The sequence below is a fragment of the Arvicola amphibius genome, chromosome 8, assembly GCF_903992535.2.
Source record: "Arvicola amphibius chromosome 8, mArvAmp1.2, whole genome shotgun sequence".
NCBI lineage: Eukaryota > Metazoa > Chordata > Mammalia > Rodentia > Cricetidae > Arvicola > Arvicola amphibius.
In genome coordinates, this window is record NC_052054.1 from 53,820,096 (window position 1) to 53,840,203 (window position 20,108).

General features: G+C 43.9%; 1 protein-coding gene across 3 annotated transcripts in view; it reads right to left on the minus strand.

Moving 5' to 3' along the window:
• The window catches only part of Afg1l (AFG1 like ATPase), a 147,211-nt gene that overhangs the window by 105,528 nt on the left and 21,575 nt on the right, over positions 1–20,108 (minus strand). For 2 of the 3 annotated variants that reach the window (XM_038339706.1, XM_038339705.1), the window contains exons 2-3: positions 15,350–15,573; positions 297–348 (exon numbers count right to left, since the gene is read on the minus strand). In XM_038339706.1, coding sequence (XP_038195634.1) covers positions 297–348; positions 15,350–15,573 — 276 coding nt within the window. Of the gene's footprint in view, positions 1–296; positions 349–15,349; positions 15,574–20,108 lie in introns of those variants that run through there. The other variant, XM_038339707.1, reaches the window with a different exon arrangement.

A 20,108-nucleotide genomic window follows, 5' to 3' on the forward strand; every position in this document is an offset into this window, starting at 1 on the left:
AAACAACCTCAAATTGATATCAATATACAAAAATCCTTTAAGCAAGAGTAGACGCATACATACAGTGTGTGGTAACAAAAATTTCCTTAAATTTGTACCAATATATAAAAGTCCTTTAAACAAGAGTAAAAACATATATACAGTGTAACCAAATTAAATTTGTATCAGTATACCAAAATCCGTGCCAATGCAAAATATCTGAGATTGATTAATAGTTGTATCTTTATTCTATATGTTGTCCCCAAGTGGAAGCAGAAGAAGCTCCTGCTGGCCCCCAGGACTTAGCCAACACTTACCAACATCTCCATAAACATAGAGGCCCTTTGGAGGTTTGTTTCTTGAAAAAAGCTGCAAATTAAGAACAAATTACAAATTTTCTATCATGAAAAGAATTACATATAATCAAACACATAAAGTTCCCAGCTGTGCTATATATAAAACATTGAGGGGACAATTATATACAAAAGTAGAGAAATCTTGGTGTGAAAGTCTGCAAAGCCAAAATATTTTCCAGCCTTTAAAAGGAAGGTATTTTTGATAGACTACAGCATGGATAAATCTTGAGGACATTGTATTGTAAAATAAGCTAGTCACACAAAGACAAAAAACTTCTATGAGGTACTCAGAGTAACCAAATGAGAAGTACAAACTATGGTTGCCGGGGCAGAGTGGAGGTGAGGAATTATTGTTTGGGAATACAGAGCTGCATTTGTGTAACATGAAGAGACAGGTAGGAATAAGACACAGAATTATGTCAGCATTTACTGCCACCGAGCTGTGTAATGACAGTAGTTAAGATGCCTAGCATGGTGGCACTTGTATCCCAGCACTTGGGAGGCTGAGACAGGAGAATGCCTGGACTTTGTAACCAGACCTGTGATTTAAAAGGAAAATCTGAAAGCTCAACTCAGAATCCAATTCACAAGGCTCTCGCTTCTGTTTTTATAGCCCATGGACTTGTTCTAACTCCACTAACTCTATCTCCTAATATGGCCACACCCTGGTACAGACCAGGCAAACAGATCTTCTCCACCTTGGTTCCAACAACTTCATAGCTTCCTGTTCCCCACAAGTCACTGTTAAGTCTAAGCCAAAAATAGATTTCCGCTCCTGCCAACATCTCTTAGTCCTTCTTTCTTTCTTTTTTGTGTGAAACATTATGTAACTAGATTCTCAGCTTGCTTTAAAAATAAAAAGCACACACTCTTAAACAATTTTAGAACAATGTCAAGTTTGAAACCTAACATAAAACCTAATAATCTCTAAGTGTATTCTGCATTTTAGAAATCTTTTAAAAGCAATATTCTGTGTTTTGTTAACTAGAGTTATTAAACACATTCTTCACAGATAAGGTTTCTGATTTTTCTTTTGAGACAATCCGCATAGCTTCGACTGGTCTGGAACTCGCTATGTTGACCAGGGTAACCTCAATGTCATAAAGATCCCCAGTTTTAGGATTAAAGACGTGAGCCACCCCTGGAATAGTTCTTCTCTAGTATTGTTCACACGACACACACAATATCCACTAAGTAAACAAAATTCAAGTTAGAAAAACAGCGAAGATGTGCAGAGAGCTGCACAAGCCTCAGTTTCTATAACGTGGCCCTGAGGATGGGATGAGCAGTTCAACGATAGAACGTTTTCTCACCAGAGTAATGACTGGGACTCCGTGTTAGTGCTTAAACAGGCAGGAAGGAGCACTTATGGGTCTATCTTATTTCTTCTTTCCTATTCAATAATCCAATATATTTTAGAAAGATAACGCTGTCAGATTTTTGTATGTTACATGTGTAATTTGTTACATTGCTCTTTATATTTTAAAATATATTTTATTAATTCTTTGAAAATTTAATACCATTTATTTTGACCAAATTTACTTCCTACTCCTCTCCTTAAATTAAATTGATTTGGGGTTTGATTTGGTGAATTTTTAGGGGGAAGGGTATGCTTTGCTTTTTGAGACAGGGTCTCACAGTTCCCTGGCTGGCCTGGAACTCTCTAGGTAGACCATGCTAGCCTTTAAAATCACAAAGATCTGCCTGCCTCTGCCTTAGTGCTGGGTGTGAGGGCCTTCACCACATGCCAGGCCCTGAACTGTACCTTAATCCTTAGGAGATACTGCTAGGTATGCATAGCACTTGGGATCCTAGCACTTGGAGGCTCAAGGCTAGCCTGGACTACACAGTGAAACCTGGTCTCAAAAAAAAATAAATAAATAAATAAGAGATGAGACGCAGCTATGTGGTAGAATGGGAATGGCCCTCCATTTAGTCCCCAGCACCACCATGAAAGTTGATAAACAAAATAGATAACTTTTGACTACTTAATTTAAAACCTAGATACCATGTGATAGCACATGCCTTTAATCCCACAACAGTCCTCCCTTAGCCTTAGGTCCTTCAGTAGACCTCTATACCTTGACTGTCCTGAACCCCATATATGCCTTATTTTTTATATATGCCTGCCTATGATAAGATATAAATTTATATACATATCAGCTAATAATAAAAAAGAATTACTATAAAAACATACTGAAATAAAACTAAAAATTACATGGTAGAGTTGGGGGGCTGGAGAGATGGCTCAGCGGTTAAGAGTACTTGCAGCTCTTACAGAAGACTGGTTGGTTCCCAGCACCCACATGTCAGGCAGCTCACAACCACCTATTTATTCTGTTTCCGGGAGGTTCTGGCCTCCTTACACATCAAGCACTGTGTGATAACTATACGTACAGACAGACAAACACTCATGCACAGAAAATAATTAACTCCTAAAGAATCTGGACAATACAGTTGGTGAGCTCAAGCAATTTCACACCTCTGTATACCCTGTGGCTCTAGCTAGCTCAGTAACAGAGCAATAGCCTAGCGTGCACAAGTCCGAGGGTTCAATTCCTAGTACGGCAGATGAACCCTACAACAACACAGCAACAATGCAGTCAAGAACTTCGAGATAGGCTCTCTCAGAGGTCTTCTGGAACCTTCTCAGCCCCCTTGACGCTAACCTACCCTTCCCCACTCACTTTCAGACAACGGCTCCCACCTCTTCACAGAGAGATAGCGGGAGGTGTCCTGTGAGACTGAACTCCCGCAGCTTCCCGCGATGCTGCAGCTCTGCCTCTGGGATCATCCCTTCAGTCTCCCTCCCGTGACAAAAGACACACTTTCTGATCTCATGGCGTGCCTGCCTTTCCAAACCCGCCCACTCCTTTTCAGCACAGCAAATTATACTTCTCATGTATCCCTGCGGCTCGTCAACACCTTCAAACATACCTTCCTGCTCATTTGTTTTAATAATATTGACGTGCAGTATCTTATAAGCAAGACAAAAAACCAAACCAAAACAAACCAGAAACCACAAGGAAAAAAGACTGTGACATATGTTTAAATTGTTGACCTTAATTCCTGGGCTAAGGGAGTCCAGTTCACGAAGCCCTTTTCACACCTCTCCGGCACTTCTTAGGGCACTGCCTGTTTTCTTCTAGCAATCTTAGTGTTTCAGGTCTCAGATTGAGATTTTTTTTATCCACTTTGGGTTAACTTTTGTGTGGAGCGATAGACACAGCTCCTAACTTCATTTTTCTTTGCATGATCATCAGCTTTTCCCAGCACCATTTGCTGAAGATGCTTTCTTTTTCTCCAGTGTTTTAGCCTCTTTTCGAGTATGAGATGGCTGGAGTTCTATGTGCTCAAGCTCGGCTCTTCTCACTTCTTCCATTCGTCTACAAGGCCGGCTTTGCGCCAGTCCCATATTACTCTATGACTGCAGCTCTCTAACGAATCGTCAAGTCTGGAAAGGCAATCCCTCTGTATTGTTCTTTGTGTTCGGAGTAGCTTTGGCTCTCCAGGGTCTTTTCTGGGTCCGTATGAATTTTAGGGTCTTTTTCTCTTCCAGGAAAGAATGTTATGGGTGTTGCACTGATCTGTAAATTACCTTTGATAAGGTTGTTTTCACAATATTAATCCCTACCAATCTGTGAACATGGGCTGTCTTTCCATTCTTCTAGTGTTTTCTCAATCTCTTTCTTCAGAGATTTGTAAAAAAGTCTCACCCTCGTCTTGCCTTGCCTGGAATTCATTCTGTAGAACAGGCTGGCCTCCAACTCACAGAGATCTGCTTGCCTCTGTTCCTGGGTGCCAGGATTAAAAGGCTTCACGATCTTGCCTGGCTCTAAAGTTATTTTTAAAAATCAAGCTCTGCAGGGTAAACAGAATCTACAGTCCCAGCACTTGAGGGAGGTAGAAGAAGCAGAAATTGCAGGTTATCCTTAGCTACACAGTGAGTTCAAGACTAGCCTGAACTACCTGTCCACAAACAAACAATGAAAAATCCACCTGCACGTTGATGCGCTAGATATTTACTTTCAAAACTATTCCTTTAACTAGTGTAAACTCAAAGTGATCATCCCACATATTCACACTTAACGATGTAAGTCTTATCTTTTGTTCTCCATTTCATTAAACTGTTAACATTAAAAAAAAATGATCCAAAACACTGGGCTCATGCTGTACCCAGACAATCCTAACATCCAAAGGCAGAGGCAGGAGGATTTCAATGCAAGGTTAGTCTGGGTTAAATAGCAAAACACTGTCTCAAAAAAAATTTTTTTAAATCCTACCCATAATGATCCACAGTGGTTCTACCCATAATGATCCACAGTGGTTCTCACGAATGTTCTCAGTTAAGAGGCATGGTTCGGCCTTTCTGGACTATCCACAAGCTATTCCAGCATAATTTCCATCAGGACAACTAGATAACAAGGGTGTTGCTCTTAAGATAAAAGTATTGTTTTCTATTGGTGTAAAATGCAGGGATGTTACTGTTCTTGCTTCTCCCCACATCCCCAGCACTGCATTCTTGTCTCCCCATCGGCAGAATCCGAGACAATGATTCCAGCTGGAATGCTAAGCCTAATTACAGCTCTTAGAAGCTGGCACCACAGCAGTCTCCACGTGGGCCCCTTCCTTCAGGTTTCTACAGACCTTGAAAAACTAAAAAACAGAACTATATGTTAGCATCGATAAACTCTCTGTAAATGAAAATGTGTTTTTTTAATGGCTTTAGCTGATTTTCAAAAGAACCCTCCTAACCTAAAGTACATCAATTTGCTCAGTTTACTAGTATAATTAAGCCTATTTAAGTAGCTAAATAAAGAGGCTTTCAAATTCTACAAAAACACACACAAGAAATGGCTTGCTGAGCAGCAGCTAGAAGCTAGCCAAGGAGCTGTAGCTAGAACAGGGATGTGTCACCTACCCCAGACACCTTCAGTGTGTGTGTCCCCTTGGCGCAAACCCAGTGTTGTTGACTTCATGTCGCCATGGAGAAGAGCTGCTGCGGCAGACTGACAGGACCTAACATGTTCAGACATTCAGACCCGCACAGTTCTCCTCTTGCACAGATACAGCCCCAAGTGCGTTGCTCTACCCACTGCTTCCCAGTCTTTGGGTTTTGAATTGATTTGATAAATCTGATAAAGCATCTGATGGAAGGGAGGGAAGGAAGGAGGGAAGGAGAGGAAAAGGAGGAAGGAAGCAGGCAAGGGAGGAAGAGAGGGTAAGAGGGAGGAAGCGAGGGACTGGTTGGACCTGATCATGTTCACCTCAGGTTCTCGCACCTCAGGATGCCGAGGCAGAAGGATTGGAGGCCAAGAACTGGAGACCGGCCTGACAACATCACGAGACAAAACCTGCTCAGTCTCTGTTTAGCAGAATACACAGATATAAATGATTTTTGATTTTTTTTTAAGACAAGGTCTTGCTAGGTAACCCAACTTAGCATCAAACTTTGATGTTCCTTCCTCCCTCTCCTCAGCACTGGGACCTTACGTCCAACAGAGGTACCTTTAGGTACCCCTATATACCACCAGGAAACAAGGGACTAGAGGCAATTCTCCAGCAAATCCTCCTGGTCTCTAGATCCTGTTTGTTACTCTGATTCTGGCATGGCTCCTGTTTCCCACTATAATGGGACAGCCAGAACGTGAGCACAATCATCAAAACAATCAGGAACTTGTTAACACAAAATAATGGAAACAGACGCCTTCTTGCTCTGAACTCCGAAGGGTTCTCAACTGGAGAATTACACTGGGTTCCCAGGCATTTCTACACTAGCTGACAACTATTGCCAAGGACTCATTCCCAGAGACAGACACAGAAACCAGAACTCTCTGACACATGGACAAGCCCAGAGAGCGACCACAACTGTCTTCAAATCAGCACAGAATTATTTTATGCCTCTTCCATGAGGGCTTTGTTACTTATTTTTCCAACCATTTTACAGGCATGGATTGAGCGTCAAGTTCCTACTTTATGCTGGGCCTCGAGTTTGACTCTACAGGCTCAAGGAGACCAAAAAAGGAAAATATGTGGCAGGCTACGTGTGGGCAACAGCAGCTGGTCACGAAGGCTGGGTGTGATAGTGCACGCCTTTGATCCAGCACTTGAGAGGCAGCGGCAGGCAGACCTGGACTATACAGCCAGGCTTGTATCAAAGAAACAAAGAAGCATATGCTGGGCATATCCGTGTGGCAAATGGGATGAGGGAGGAAACTGTATACAGATACCACACTCCTTTGCTTCACTTACAAGCCTACCCAGTGTCTAGGCAACGCAGGGCTCAGGGAAAGCCCATGGGGCTCCTTTTGGTTCAGTGGGGCAAATGCAAATCAGGACAGCTCCATGGCGGCCTCCATCACTACGGCCATGCAGTGCCTCCAAACTGTGCGGCTAGCATCTCCCAGGGAAGCTAGCTATACAGGCACAGTTATGGCAGTGTGTCCTGAAACACATATTCAGTTGCTGGTCTCTGAACACTCCACGAAAGGCGGAAGTATGAAAATAGCTCAGAGTTTCTTTTCTGTTTGTTGTTTATTTGCATATCTGTTTGATTGTTTGTTGAAGCAGTGTTTCAGATAGCTCAGGCTGACCTTGAACCCCTCCCCCCTATGCACTCTGGAGAGAATTCTGACCTCTTCTGCCATCTTCTAAATGCTGGGATTACAGAATGGCTCAACAGGTAAAGGTGTTTACCACCAAGCCTGACAAACTGATTTTAATCCCCAGAACCCACATGGTAGAAGGAAAGAAAGAGTTAACCTCCACAGGAGCACCCCCACACACACACATACATACACACACATGCACCATAGATAAACAGATGCAATCTAAGAAGAGGAGGTAGAGGAAAAGAAGAAGCCAGTGGTGGGAGTGCACACCTTTAATCCCAAAGCCAGCCTGGTTTACACGGTGAGTTTCAGGGCAGCCAGAGCTACGTAATGAGACCCTATCTCAAGAAGAGGGGAATGGGGAGAAGAGAAGTCACTGAGGCCTGAGAGGATGGGTCAATGAGTAAAGGAACCTGTCACCAAGCTTGGGATCCACAGGGGAGAAGGAGAGAACTCTCAAAAGCTGTCCTCTGACCTCCACACGTGCAGCCTGGCATGTCCACATGTACATGTTCACACATGTACACACAACAGAAAATGTAATGAATAAATAAATAAACAGTAATTTTAAAAAAGAAACTCTTAGAGTGAAAAATCTAATTCTTGAAAAGCTTAATATTGTTAAAGGAATATTATATCTTAGACCCCTTAAAGATGCCAGCTGCATAGAAAGCCATCAGCAACAGGAACTGTCAAGGCAGCTGGAAAGAGCTCCGTAGGACATCTTTGAAAAGTGGGTAGGATTAAATCATTACACCCGTGATGCTCTGCCTGTCATGCTCTCTCCTCCATGAGGGACTGACCCTTCTCAACACTCCTAGCAGGAACTATCCTGCGGAAGGTGGCACTTAATACTGGGTTTGGTTAAATTAATGAGTGAATATATAAATCAGTAAAAATATGAATAGCAGAAAGACAGGGGCTGAAATGTGGCCAGGAAGATGTCTCAGTGGGGAAAATACAGGACTTAAGTACAGATCCCTAGCACCCATGTAAAAAGCCAGACATGGAGAGGAAGCATGCCCCCGTAACCCTATGGCTGGGGGTACAGACAGAAGGCTCCTGGGGGCTCACCAGCCAGCCAGTACAGCCAGTCAGTGAGTCCAGATTCAATGAGAGACCTCATCTGAAAATATAAGCGGGAGGGCTGGCGAGATGGCTCAGTAAACAAGGGCCTTTGCTGTCGAAGCTCATGATCTGAGTCTATCCCTTGGAAACCACAGGGTGGAAGGGAAGAACCAACTCCTACAAGATATTTTCTGACTCCATGTGTTAACCTACCCCCAATGCAAAAAAATAAAATACAATGGAATTTTCAAAAGTGCAGTGCACCAGTCATCTGTACTTCATTTGAAACACAAAAGGAACGCTATCGAGGAAAACACCAAATGCTGACTGTGCTGGCTGGTTTCATGTCAACCTGACACAAGCTAGAGTCATCCATCAGAGAGGAAGGAGCCTCACTTGAGGAAACGCCTCCATCAGATCCAGCTGTAAGATATTTTCTCAATTAGTGATCAATGGGGGAGGAGCCCATTGTGGGTGGTGCCATCCCTGGGCACCTGGGTTCTATAAGAAAGCAGGCTGAGGAGTCGAAGAGGGGGTTCAGAGGTTGGGAGCCCTGGCTGCTCTTCCAGAGGTCCTGAGTTCAATTCACAGCAACCACATGGTTGATTACAACCATCTATAATGAGATCTGGTGCTCTCTTCTGGCGTGCAGGCATGCATGCAGGCAGAACACTGTATACGTAATAAATAAAGCTGGAAGAAAGGAAGGGAGGGAGGGAGGGAGGGAGCGAGCGAGCAAGCAAGCAGGCTGGATAAGCCATGGGAAGCAAGCCAGTAAGCAGCTCCCCTCCATGATTTCTGTATCAGCTCCTGCCTCCAGGATCCTGCCCTGAGTGAGTTCCTATCCTGACTTCCTCTGGTGATGAACAGCAATGTGGAAGTGTAAGCTGAATAAACCCTTTCCTCCCCAACTTGCTTTTTGGTCATGGTGTTTCATTGCAGCAACAGAAACCCTAATTAAGCCACTGACCTTTAACCATTTCATACACACACACACATACACACACACACAAACACACACATGCAAACACACACACACACACACACGTACCACATATACAGAGAGAGGGAAAGAGGGAGAAAGAAGGAGAATAAGCTAGATTCTTTGGGTCTGCCTGTAGACCCATTGTCTCTGTCTCCCGAGTGCTGGGATTAAAGGCGTGCGCCACCCCTCCAGGCTCACAGCTCATATCTTTACAGCTATCCTCGCATGTGCCCCACATGGACACGTAATGGATTATTACCATCCCCACATAGAAAGCATTGTTCATTTTCACACAGCTGCCTGCACATCATCACATAAACCAGAGCTAAAACTATGACATCACTGGGTGAGACGTTCTCAGCCAAGATTGTTCCAGGTCCACCATGGCATATGCAGTCCATCATCGAGCAAAATACTGATATGTGGAAAGTGACTATAGCTGGACACCGAGCTGAGCTTCCTCACAAACAGGCTATGAAGTCTCCTCCCAAAGGATGAAAATACCCAGGGCTTTCACGGCCCTGATTAATGGAGAACGAGAATCGAAGGCTGTTTAATTCTCTCCCTCCCTGACTCCAGAAACGCTTGATTTGGCTGTGTAAAAGTAATTCTAATTATAGTGATTTACATGAACTACTTATCATTTATGCCTAATTACCTCCCAGCACAATAACAATTATGCATACATTAAATGTGTCAGATTAACCTGGTAGTAAGTTTTATTTGGTAACAACGTGTCCACAAGCTCTCATTCTTCACAGTCCGCTGCTCCCGGGGCACAGGCAATGCTCTGAACCTCTTCAACTGTTTACTAGGGCCAGCGTGGCCAGGCGAAGGAGGGAGCTCCATTTCAATGTGAGAGTGCAGGACTTGCAGACATTTTCTTGGGACTACAAGGGAAGGAAGTAAAGGAAAGAAGTGCACCAAAAGGAACCTTTCTACATCTGCCCGGAGAACAAACTCAAAGTCCTCAAAATCACGAAGAAAGAACTCCACCAACATCATTTGAGAACTAAGAAGTCCAACCACTCAGATTTCCTTTTTGTGATAACTGGCAGATTTTTGTGCCTCCCCCCCCCCCGCCTTGTGTTTAAAAGAAATAGTCTGTAGCTTCTTCAGTGCTCTTCAAAAACGTTCCCACGCGTTTTCTTAGGTTAGGTCAGATGTCAGAGTCCTAGGCTGGAGAGACAGCTCAGTCAGCAAGGAGTTCAAATCCCCAGAAGCCACAGAACCCACACAAAAAGTCAAGCTTGTTCCTCTGGGTCTGTAACAGCAACAGTAAGAGCAGTGAGAAGTGAAGCCAGGACGATGGAGCCTGAGGGCCCACTAGTCTAGCCCACAGGCAAGCTCCAGCATCAGCGAGCAAGCGATCCTGTCTCAAAATAAATAAGTAAATAAATAAATGAATGAATGAATAAATAAACAAACAAACAAACAAGCAGATGCAAGTTGTTGAAGTCGCTCAAGGGGAATTCTGAGTGCTTGTGAGAACTTCCCAAGACTACAAGAGAAGAGTCTTGAGACCTCAGTGTCTTCAAAAACAGGGAACTGTTCTTAGAACGTGATTTCTGCCCCTCCCAGGCGTGGTGGATAGCAGAGAGTTTACTTCAGATTGGTCATTACGACTGGCTATTGCTTTTTGTTTATATGCTGTTATGGAAAAACGTGGTTTTGCCGTGTAGGGTTTGTCCTTGTGAGTGTACATTTTAACCCTGAGGGTTAAAAATTGTCTGATGTTCTGCATAAAGTTGGCTACTGCATGAGACTTCAGTCCACCTTGTTTTGGTCTCATTCTTCCAGGTCCCATGGCTAGCTAGCGCAGTAAACCGAAAGTGACTGAGGAAGAGAGTCAAGCATTGACCTGTGTCCTCCACACACATGTGTGCATGCACCTGTATGTATATGTTTGTGTACACACACAGAGAGAGAACAAAAGGGAAAGCAATCAAAGTGCCAGTGCAAGCTCTATTTGAACGTTTGTGTTCTGTTAGATCATGGAGAAAATTCAGGTATAAGTCTGCCTTGCTTGGTTTTTGTTGTTATTGATGATGTTGTGCTTATTTTTTGTTTGGTTTTGTTGAGACAATGTCTCATGTAGCAGGCAGTCTACAACTTTCTATATAACTTCCTTAAACAAGCGCAGATCCTCCTACCTGTGCTTTTAAAATACAAGAAACTCCAGAAGTATGCCACAATGTCCACTTTCAGTTGCTTCTGTCTCATAATGACATTCCTTGGGCAGGCTACCATTTTAAAGCAAAGAGATCTATGTTGCTCAATTTTGAAGGCTGCAAATCAAAACTGATGGTCCCAGCTCTAGTGGAAGCACGGGTGGGCCGCCTCCCCACAGATGAATGGCGATGTCCCAGAAGCACAGTTTTCATCAGGAAACTACGGCAGCAGACGAGGCATGCTTTAGTTAGAGAGCGCTTGCTTAGCTTGTCCCAGGACCAGAATTTAATGCCTGTCATCAAATAACCAGGCACAACAGGGCAAGGCTATGATTCTAGTTCTCATCGGAGAGAGGTAGGAGGATCAGAGGATAAAATTCAAGGTTATCATCAACTACATATTGAGTTCAAAGCCAGCCTGTGCTACATATGACCCCTTCTTGGGGCTGAGGAGATAAACTACTTCCTGAGGAAGCGTGAGGCCCTGAGTTCAGAACCCTACCACCCAAATAAAAAGCAAGGTACAGTGGTGTGCCCCTGTAATTTCAGCACCTGGGTAGCAGAGGCATGTGGCTCCTTGCTGGGGAGCCAATCTAGTCAATCTAGCCAATCAGAGAGCTCCATATTCAGTAAGAGACACTGTCTCCAAAATACAGTGTCGGGCCAGCAAGATAGTTCAGTATGTAAATGTGATTGCTGCCAGCGCAGATAATCTGAGTTCAATCCCCAGAGCCCACATAACAGAGGGAAATAAAATACCCCCGCAAGATGCTTCTGGCTTCCAGATGTACACTGTGGCGTACAGGTGCCCACATAGTCATTCATTCCCTTCCCCCATCTCTGTCTCAAATAAAAGTGAGAAGGGGAAGGGGAAGGAGGAAAGTAAGAGAGGAAGACACGAATGTTCTGATTTCAACTTCAGCCTAGACACGTACGGATGGACAGATGGACACACACACACTCATACACACACACACACACACACACACTGACACATACACATATACACCACAAGTGTATACAAGGGATCCTATCTCAAAAAATAAAAATTAAACAAGCAAAAACCCTAAGGCAGAGAAAGACTTGGCAGTCAGGATCACCCTTACAACTCTGGCGAGAACAACCCCAGATTCCCCCAAGGGAAGTATCCTCAATGACTAAGGACCTCGGCAGTTCCACCTCTTAACAAGCCCCACCACTTCTCAGTGTAGTCACACTGGGACCAAATTTCCAAGAAACCATAGCTCATCATGAATGGGATCAATATTTCCTTATAAAGAAAACAGAGGGAACTCGTCCTTCCACCACATGAGAAAACAGAAAAATCTGGCAGTCCAGAAGCAGGAGGCAGGCCTTTGCCAGTCACCAAATTTGCCAGCACTTCCATAGTGAACTTTCTAGCTTCCCAAAAATGAGAAGTAATCTCCTGTTTTCATACTCTTCCAGTTAAAGGTATTTTGTGGTAGCAACCTAACACGCCAAAGACAGTGGGCTAAATGAACGGCAAAGCACCACGCGGATGACTAGACAATGGAAATGAATTTCCTTGCTGTCTTCATGCGTGATCTTATTTTCCAATATCGATTTCTCACTGTGACACAGAGAAATCACTATTTCTTTCAATCAAGTTAACACAATGGTGGCCTTCTTATTTATATAAAAAGCAAGACTTTGGGGCTGGAGAGATGGATGAGAGGCTAAGAGCACTTGCTGCTCTTCTAGAAGACCCTGGTTTGATTCCCATCACCCACATGGTGGTCCATATCCATCAGTGACTCCAGTTCCAGGGGATCTGATGCCCTCTTCTGGCCTCTGAGGACACACCATGCATGTGGTACATAGACATACATTTAGGCAAACACCAGATACAGAAAATAACAAAGTAAAAATATTTTTTAAAGTAAGATTGTTTTTAATACTCAGAAGTGACCGTTTTTCCAACTTTTGTGGTTTGTTTGCTCATTCATATGTTTTATAGGACTGAGGATGAAAGCCAGGGTCTCCAGCATGCTGGGCAAGTGTCTATCACAGATCTAGCATCCCTAGTCCTTGCAGAGGTTTATTAAAACTGAAATTACTGACTGGGTGTGATGGTGCATGCTTTTAATTCCAGCACAGGAATTAGGAGGCAGAAGCAGGCAGACATCTGTAAGTTTGAGGCCAGCCTAATCTGCATAGCAAGTTTTAGGCCAGCCAGGACTACATAGGAAAATCATGTCTAAGAAAAGAAAAAGAAAAGATAATTCAATTTAAATAGATAAAGAATAAATTACTTTGATTGGTGTTTTCTCTTTTAAGTTTGTTTTTGTTGGTTGAAGTCTTTTGTTTGGCTGGTTTGGTTTGGGCTTTATGTGTAGGCGTGTGTCTACATGAATGCATGCCATGTATGAGATGATTCCCTCACAGGCCAGAAAAGGGTGTCAGATCCCTGCAACTGTAGCTACAGGTTCCCAGGGTGATGGTAACCTAACCCACGTTCGCTGGAAGAACAGCCAGTGCTCATAACCACTGAGCCGTCTCTCCAGCCCCTCTTCAGGGTTTAGATAAAGTCCTACTGCTATGTGTTCCCAAAAGAACCTTCCTCTCTTCCCAAAGACCTTATAATGGAAGAAGGTTGGGTAATGGGAAGTAGCAGAATGGTGGCCACTCAATTACGGTTAAACTAGTTTCTCAGGAGTACAGCTCTGTGGTGCCTAAAGATGCTTCCTCTGATGATGCTGGCTTCCCCTGTGGGATGCAGTATGAGTTTCCCTATTGTGACTGAATTGCAGCAAAAGCTCAGAGTAGAGAAAAACAGGAGGCAAGCATTCCATCTATCCCCAGGAGACGTTCACATCCACATGGGTTGTTTTAGAAGAAAAAAAAAATAGAGAGCCCTGGCACAGTGGTGCACGCCTCGTACTCAGTGGTGAGAGTGCCTGGTACCTACCCAGCTGTGTGAGGTCCTGGGTTTAGTCACCATGTACCAGCAAAAGGGAAAAAAATGTGGAAGAGTGTGAAGCTAGCATGGCCTACCCAGCAAGATGCTGTCCACTAATTATTTAACTAATCAACTAATAAGAAATAAAAAGACAAAACAGCCTTAAACCAAAAAGAATGATCAAAACAGAAAGCTGTCAGCATGGTAAGGAGTGTAGGGAGGGGCCTCAGGGGAAGGTTAGGGCTTTGGATGCCCTCCCCAGGAAAAAGAGGAATTCCACAGGCAGCTACCACAGCAGGGTGCGGAAGAGCCTGTGGGTGAGCCTGACATTAATCCTCAGAAATAGAAGGGTACACAGGACAAAACCAATCTGGTGCCTTTTTCTCACCCTTAGAAGCCCAGGCTAGGGACTAGAAAAGTGGCTCAGTGGTTTAGAGCACTGGCCACTCTTGGAGAGGACTTAGGTTTGGTTCCCAGCACCCACACAGCTGCTTATCACCACCTGTAACTCCAACTGAGGGAGTCTTGCTGCCTCCTTCTGGCCTCCACAGGCGTGCGGTACACATGCAGGCAAAAGACACACGCGTTTTTGTTTTGTTTGCCTTGTCTTGATTTTTTAAGAAAAAGAAGAGAAGAAGAAATCGAGGGTAACTGAAACATTGCATGCTCCAGGAATTGTAGAAACTAAACCTTATGAACCCGTTACCTCAGTGAACCCAAAAAGGGGGCCAGAGAGAGCACCCTGAGAGGGAGAAAGATGGCTGAGAGCAGGGAAAGAGGTCTCAGCAAAAGGCAGGGCTGGGAGGTGTTTCCCCAGTCATAAGAAGGCAGACAAAGAACGGGACACCATGAAAGTCTCCAGGAGAGGCGTCTGCAACCCACCACAGTGTCCCTTAACAAAGCGGACCTACTGCCAAAGGACTAAGGCTGCTGAGACCTATCCGCCCGTCCCTATCTCATCCTACCTCTGGCTCTCAGAGGCACAGCAAAGCAAAGGAAGATAGGAGGAGAAGAGGTCACATGCCCTTCCCGCCACCTTCCAGGGTGAGGCTTGAGGACCGGGAAGGATGGGGATGGGGTGGGGGTGCATTTAGCCAGGGCCACACGATTGAGTAACTGTGAAGCTGTTTGAATCCGGGAAGGTAAGAGAACTCTAAAGAACATCAAAAAGACAGGAATAGGGATCCACCAAGCTGAGGCAGCTTCAGGGCTGTCTGTCCTTCCAGCACTGAATCCATTTAGAACATGTAGGCCCTCACCTTTGAAAAGAGCCCCTCTTCCTCTACGCTGTATCCTTTCAGGTCCTCCAGCAGTTTCTGCAAACACTGAATGACTTTTCTTTGATGTCCATCATCCCGCAGTTCCTGAGCTTTGATCAGGAAGTCATAGTGATCCAGGGGTCCACGACAAACAGCAAAAGCTTGGGAATGGGCTTCGGAAGCGGCTGTTGGGCGTCCATTTTCAGATGTCTGAACTGTGTAGGCTACAAACAAAAACATATAAAAGTTTAGACTTCATCCATCCGTCATTCATTCATGCCTTCATTTAGACAAGGTCTCAGGTAGCAGCTGAATTCCCTACACAGCTGAGGATAGCTTTGAGCTTCAGATCCTCCCGCCTTTATCTTCCAAGGAAGTGGGGGGGTCCACAGGCTATTTGGTCCTTGCCCCCAGTTCTTGTCAAGAGTTCCTAAAACCAATCCTCAGAATTCCGAGTAGGGGCTGGAGAGGTGGCTTGAGGGTTAGGAGTCCAGGGCAGACTCATTCCCAGCACCCATATGTGGGTGCCCCACAACTGGAACTCCATCTCCAGAAAAAAACCTGATGTCCTCTTCTGGCCTCTGAAGGTACTGCACTCACTCAGGTGACAAACTCACACATAGTTATACACATATACATAACTTTTATAAGAATTTAAAGGGGCCAGGCATGGTAGCATACACCTTTGCTTTCAGGACTCAAGTGACAGACATAGCCAGAGCTCTGTGAGTTTGATATCAGCCTAGTCTACATAGCAAGTTCCAGACCAGTCAGAGTTATAAAGTAAGACCCTGTCTCACACACACACACAAAAAAAAAAAAGAATGAAAGGAAGGAAGGAAGGAAGGAAGGAAGGAAGGAAGGAAGGAAGGAAGGAAGGAAGAAGAAAAGGGAAAAAAATTTAAGTGGACCAGAGAAGTAGCTCGGCAGTTAAGAGCATTAACTCAGAGGGTCAGTTCCTAGCGCCCACAGCAAGCAGCTCCCAAGGATCTGTTACTCCAGTTCCAGGGAATTCAATACCCTCTGGCTAGACACCTACAAACACACGGTGCATCTAAACTAATGCAGGCATCCATACCTACACATAAATAAAAACAATAAATTAATCCTTTTGTTTTACAAAAGAATCCCATGAGTGGTGTGTCTTATGTTATTCATAGTGATCCCCTTCTGGTTTGGACAGCTTCAAGTCAGGGATGGTGGCCACACGGATGGAGCAAGTAGAAGACTGAATTTCCAGCCCCTTGGACAGAACTCTGAGGCAGGCAGCAGGACTAGAGGCTTCAAAGAGACCTGAGCGCTTCGAGGTCGCTGAACACAGTTCTGTACGGAGAGGGTGGTGTGGCTGCCTCTCCTTTACACTTCCCAGGGTTGGACCTTCATGATAAATGAGTCACAAGCCTGAATTATGAGAACTATTCTAGATAATTAGCAAACCCGAGGTGGGAAAGGTTAAAGAAGTCCTTGAATCTATAGCTTGCTAGGCAGAGGTACGGGGAACCAGGGCACTCATTTGCAAGGGGAGCCACTTAATGGAACTTGGTTTTCACTTGGGCATCTGCTCTTCATTCCCAGTAGACGATGGGATTCTCAGTAGCATTGAATTGATTCTTGAACTTGTAGTTGATATCAAAAGCTTTTAGAAGTCAGGTGGTAGTAACACACACCTTTAATCCCAGCACTCAGGAGACAGAGGCAGGTAATCTCTGAGTTCGAGGCCAGCCTGGTCTACAGAGAGAGTTCCAGCACAGCCAGAGCTACACAGAAAAACCCTGTCTCAAAAAAAAAAAAAAAAAAAAAAAAAAAAAAAAAAAAGATTTCAGAATCTCATAATCAAAGAAAAATGCTCTTTCTGGACCTTAACCAACTAGGAAAGCCCAGGGCAACACTGCTTTCTTCCCTCCATCCTACAGCCTCTTTCCTTATACTCGATGCTATATCCATTCCCTCCTCCCCTTCCTCACATGCCACCCTTCCTGGGGCTCTTACTATCTCCTGCTTGGTTGTGGCAGTTATCCCCCTGCCTCTGATCACCTCATCATCATCACTACCTGGAATACCTTCCACCAATGCAAATGTGACCCCATCAACATTCTGTTTGTGCCAACAGACAAAACTGCAATCTATCCAATGCCCTTAACTGGCTCTCTGCAGTTCTAGAATCAAGGAACACAGCGTTCCATAAACTTCAGTCTGTTCCAGTGGGCTGGGCAGAGGAGGTTGTTTCATAAAGTGCAGAAGCCAGAAACAAAACCAAAAGGAACCTGCTGTAAGCTTTGACATTCTGTTCAATGAGTGATTTTCATAGTGCCAACTTTGTTACATATAAAATCTTCCACTCAATTTAGGCCTAGCAAGATAGCTTAGTGGGTAAAGGCACTTACTTGCCTTGCAAGCCTGAGTTTGCTCCCTAGGACCATTATAAAGGTGGAAGGTGGGTTGCCCTCTGACCTCCACATATACACCGTGGCATGTACAGGCCCATGCATGTTTATCATACACACATACAATAATAAATAAAGTTTAAAATTCTCAATTTATTAAAGTGGGAAGAGAGAAGCACACCTATATCCACGTAAATCCCATTTCCCATCAGCCCCCTGGCCACTTCCCGCCTTCTAGGATCACACTGAGAACCAACAGCATGCAATGGTTAACACAAGAGGCCTAAGGATGCTGTCCATGGAAATGCCTGTTTGCAAGACTGGTTCTTGACAATAGTCAAGTGACTGTGTGTGTGGCGGGGGTGGGGTAGAGTTGGGGGGTGTGATCATTGCAGCCAAAAAAGTAAAGAGTGATGCTCTACAAACAATGTTGTTTTACTGAATATCTATTTTCCTTCATCCAATCAGAAATTCTGGTATCTATTAGGCAGCAGGTACCCATATGACCATAACCATAGAACCTTATGCTGGACCAGCAAGATGGCTCACCTGGCAAAAGCACTTGCTACTACTGATCCTGATGATGGGTATTTGATCCCTAGAAGATGCACAATGGAAGGAGAGAGAACCCACTTTCACAGGCTGTCTTCTGACCTCCACATGTGTCTGGAACTCACTCTGCAGAGCAGGGTGGCCTTGAACTCACAGAACTCCACCCGCTGTTCCCTGGAACTGGATCAAAATGTGCATCACCACACCTCAGTAGGTATTTTCGAATCTTCTGTCTTTGTAAGTTTCCAGATAGCTTTCGTTCTCTTTAACAACCACTGTACTAGAAAAGAACTCAGGCTGCTGCAGGCAGCCTCTTGCTCCTTGTTGCTGACACTAACAGCAAATGAGTATCCTTCCATCTCCACCAGTCAGCCTACCTCACTGCTGAAGTACTTTAGAGCTGTAATTTTCTAGAATTATTTTGTACCTAGTTCTTCCAGGACTCGGGAGAAAAAAAAGCATCCAACTAAGGAATGTGAATCCCACTGGACAAATGAAACATTTGAAGAAGAACCACCTAGAGAAAATGTCTCAAGAAAAAGAGTAAAGTGGCCTAATGGAATAGCACATTTCTAACAGGATAAAATTTCACAAATCTTCCAAAGCGTTTGTTTCTGCTGTTGTCTACAGATATATAAGCTTTCTGCAGCGAACCATGACTGTTTCTGCCGTGATCTTTGAGGTCGCCAGGATGATGGGGACCTGCAACAACAAATCATCTGGACTGCAATAAAGCCATTAAGATGACAACCATCACCCAAAAGTCAGCTTCTGACTACAAACTGCTCAGGACATCATCAAAGCTGTTAGCTAAGATGGCCCAGCCTCATAACTACTCCAGCCAGGGCTTCAAATAAACCCTGCACTCTCCTATCACATTGAGACTAGACAACGGCTAGTTCTTCCAGAACTTGACGATTATCTCAGTTTTCTCAGGGTTTCCTATAGATGCCATCACCCCCAGACAAAAGGAAGTAATTTTAAGAACACAATGCCCATATTCCCAAGAGGTAGGGTGAGTGATTTTTGATCAGTCAGTGTTTATCATCATTTAGAGAGTTTGGTTGCCTATTGTTATTGGTCATGGTCAGGGAAGAAACTAAACAAAGAAGACTAGATTCAGGAATCTTATTCTGTAAAGAAAAAAGGGGGATATAGAAATGATAGGATAAAATGGTAGATTATTGAATTATTTTACTTTTTATCTACTTTTAAACTAAAAGGGCAACTACTAGTCTTAAATATTTTATATTGGTATGTTTTTTGAATATAGATACAAATTTAAGGTTATTTTTGTTATACTATGTATATCTTTTTACTCTTGTTTAAAGCATCGTACGTATACAGCTCATTCAACAATATAATGCAAATTTCTAGTCCTTGAAAGTTATTATCACAAACTAGGATAATTAAGAAATACAGGTTAGTTAGTCATCTAACAATCAAATTTGTGGCCATGTTAGGTATGTTTTCAAGGTCAAACAGAGATATATTTTAGATGGACAGATGGTCTTCAAACATTTCAGAGACCTACAGAATATGGAATTTAATAACACAAGGCTTTTTATGACATTGGACACATTTGTTCCTGATAACACCAATATACTTCAAAAGGGAGGGTGGGCATCAAAGAACCTCCATATGGAGTTACTTTCATTGTGGTAAAGTTAGCCACTGGACAAGAAACTGCCCTTGCCTTGACTGCTGACAGTATGCTGTCAACACTGGGCAAGCAGGACACAAATAAGGTAATTCCCAAACTTTGCCAAAACAAGGTAGGACAGTCCTACAAAATTTCCTGCTTCACACAAAAGTCTGTCAAT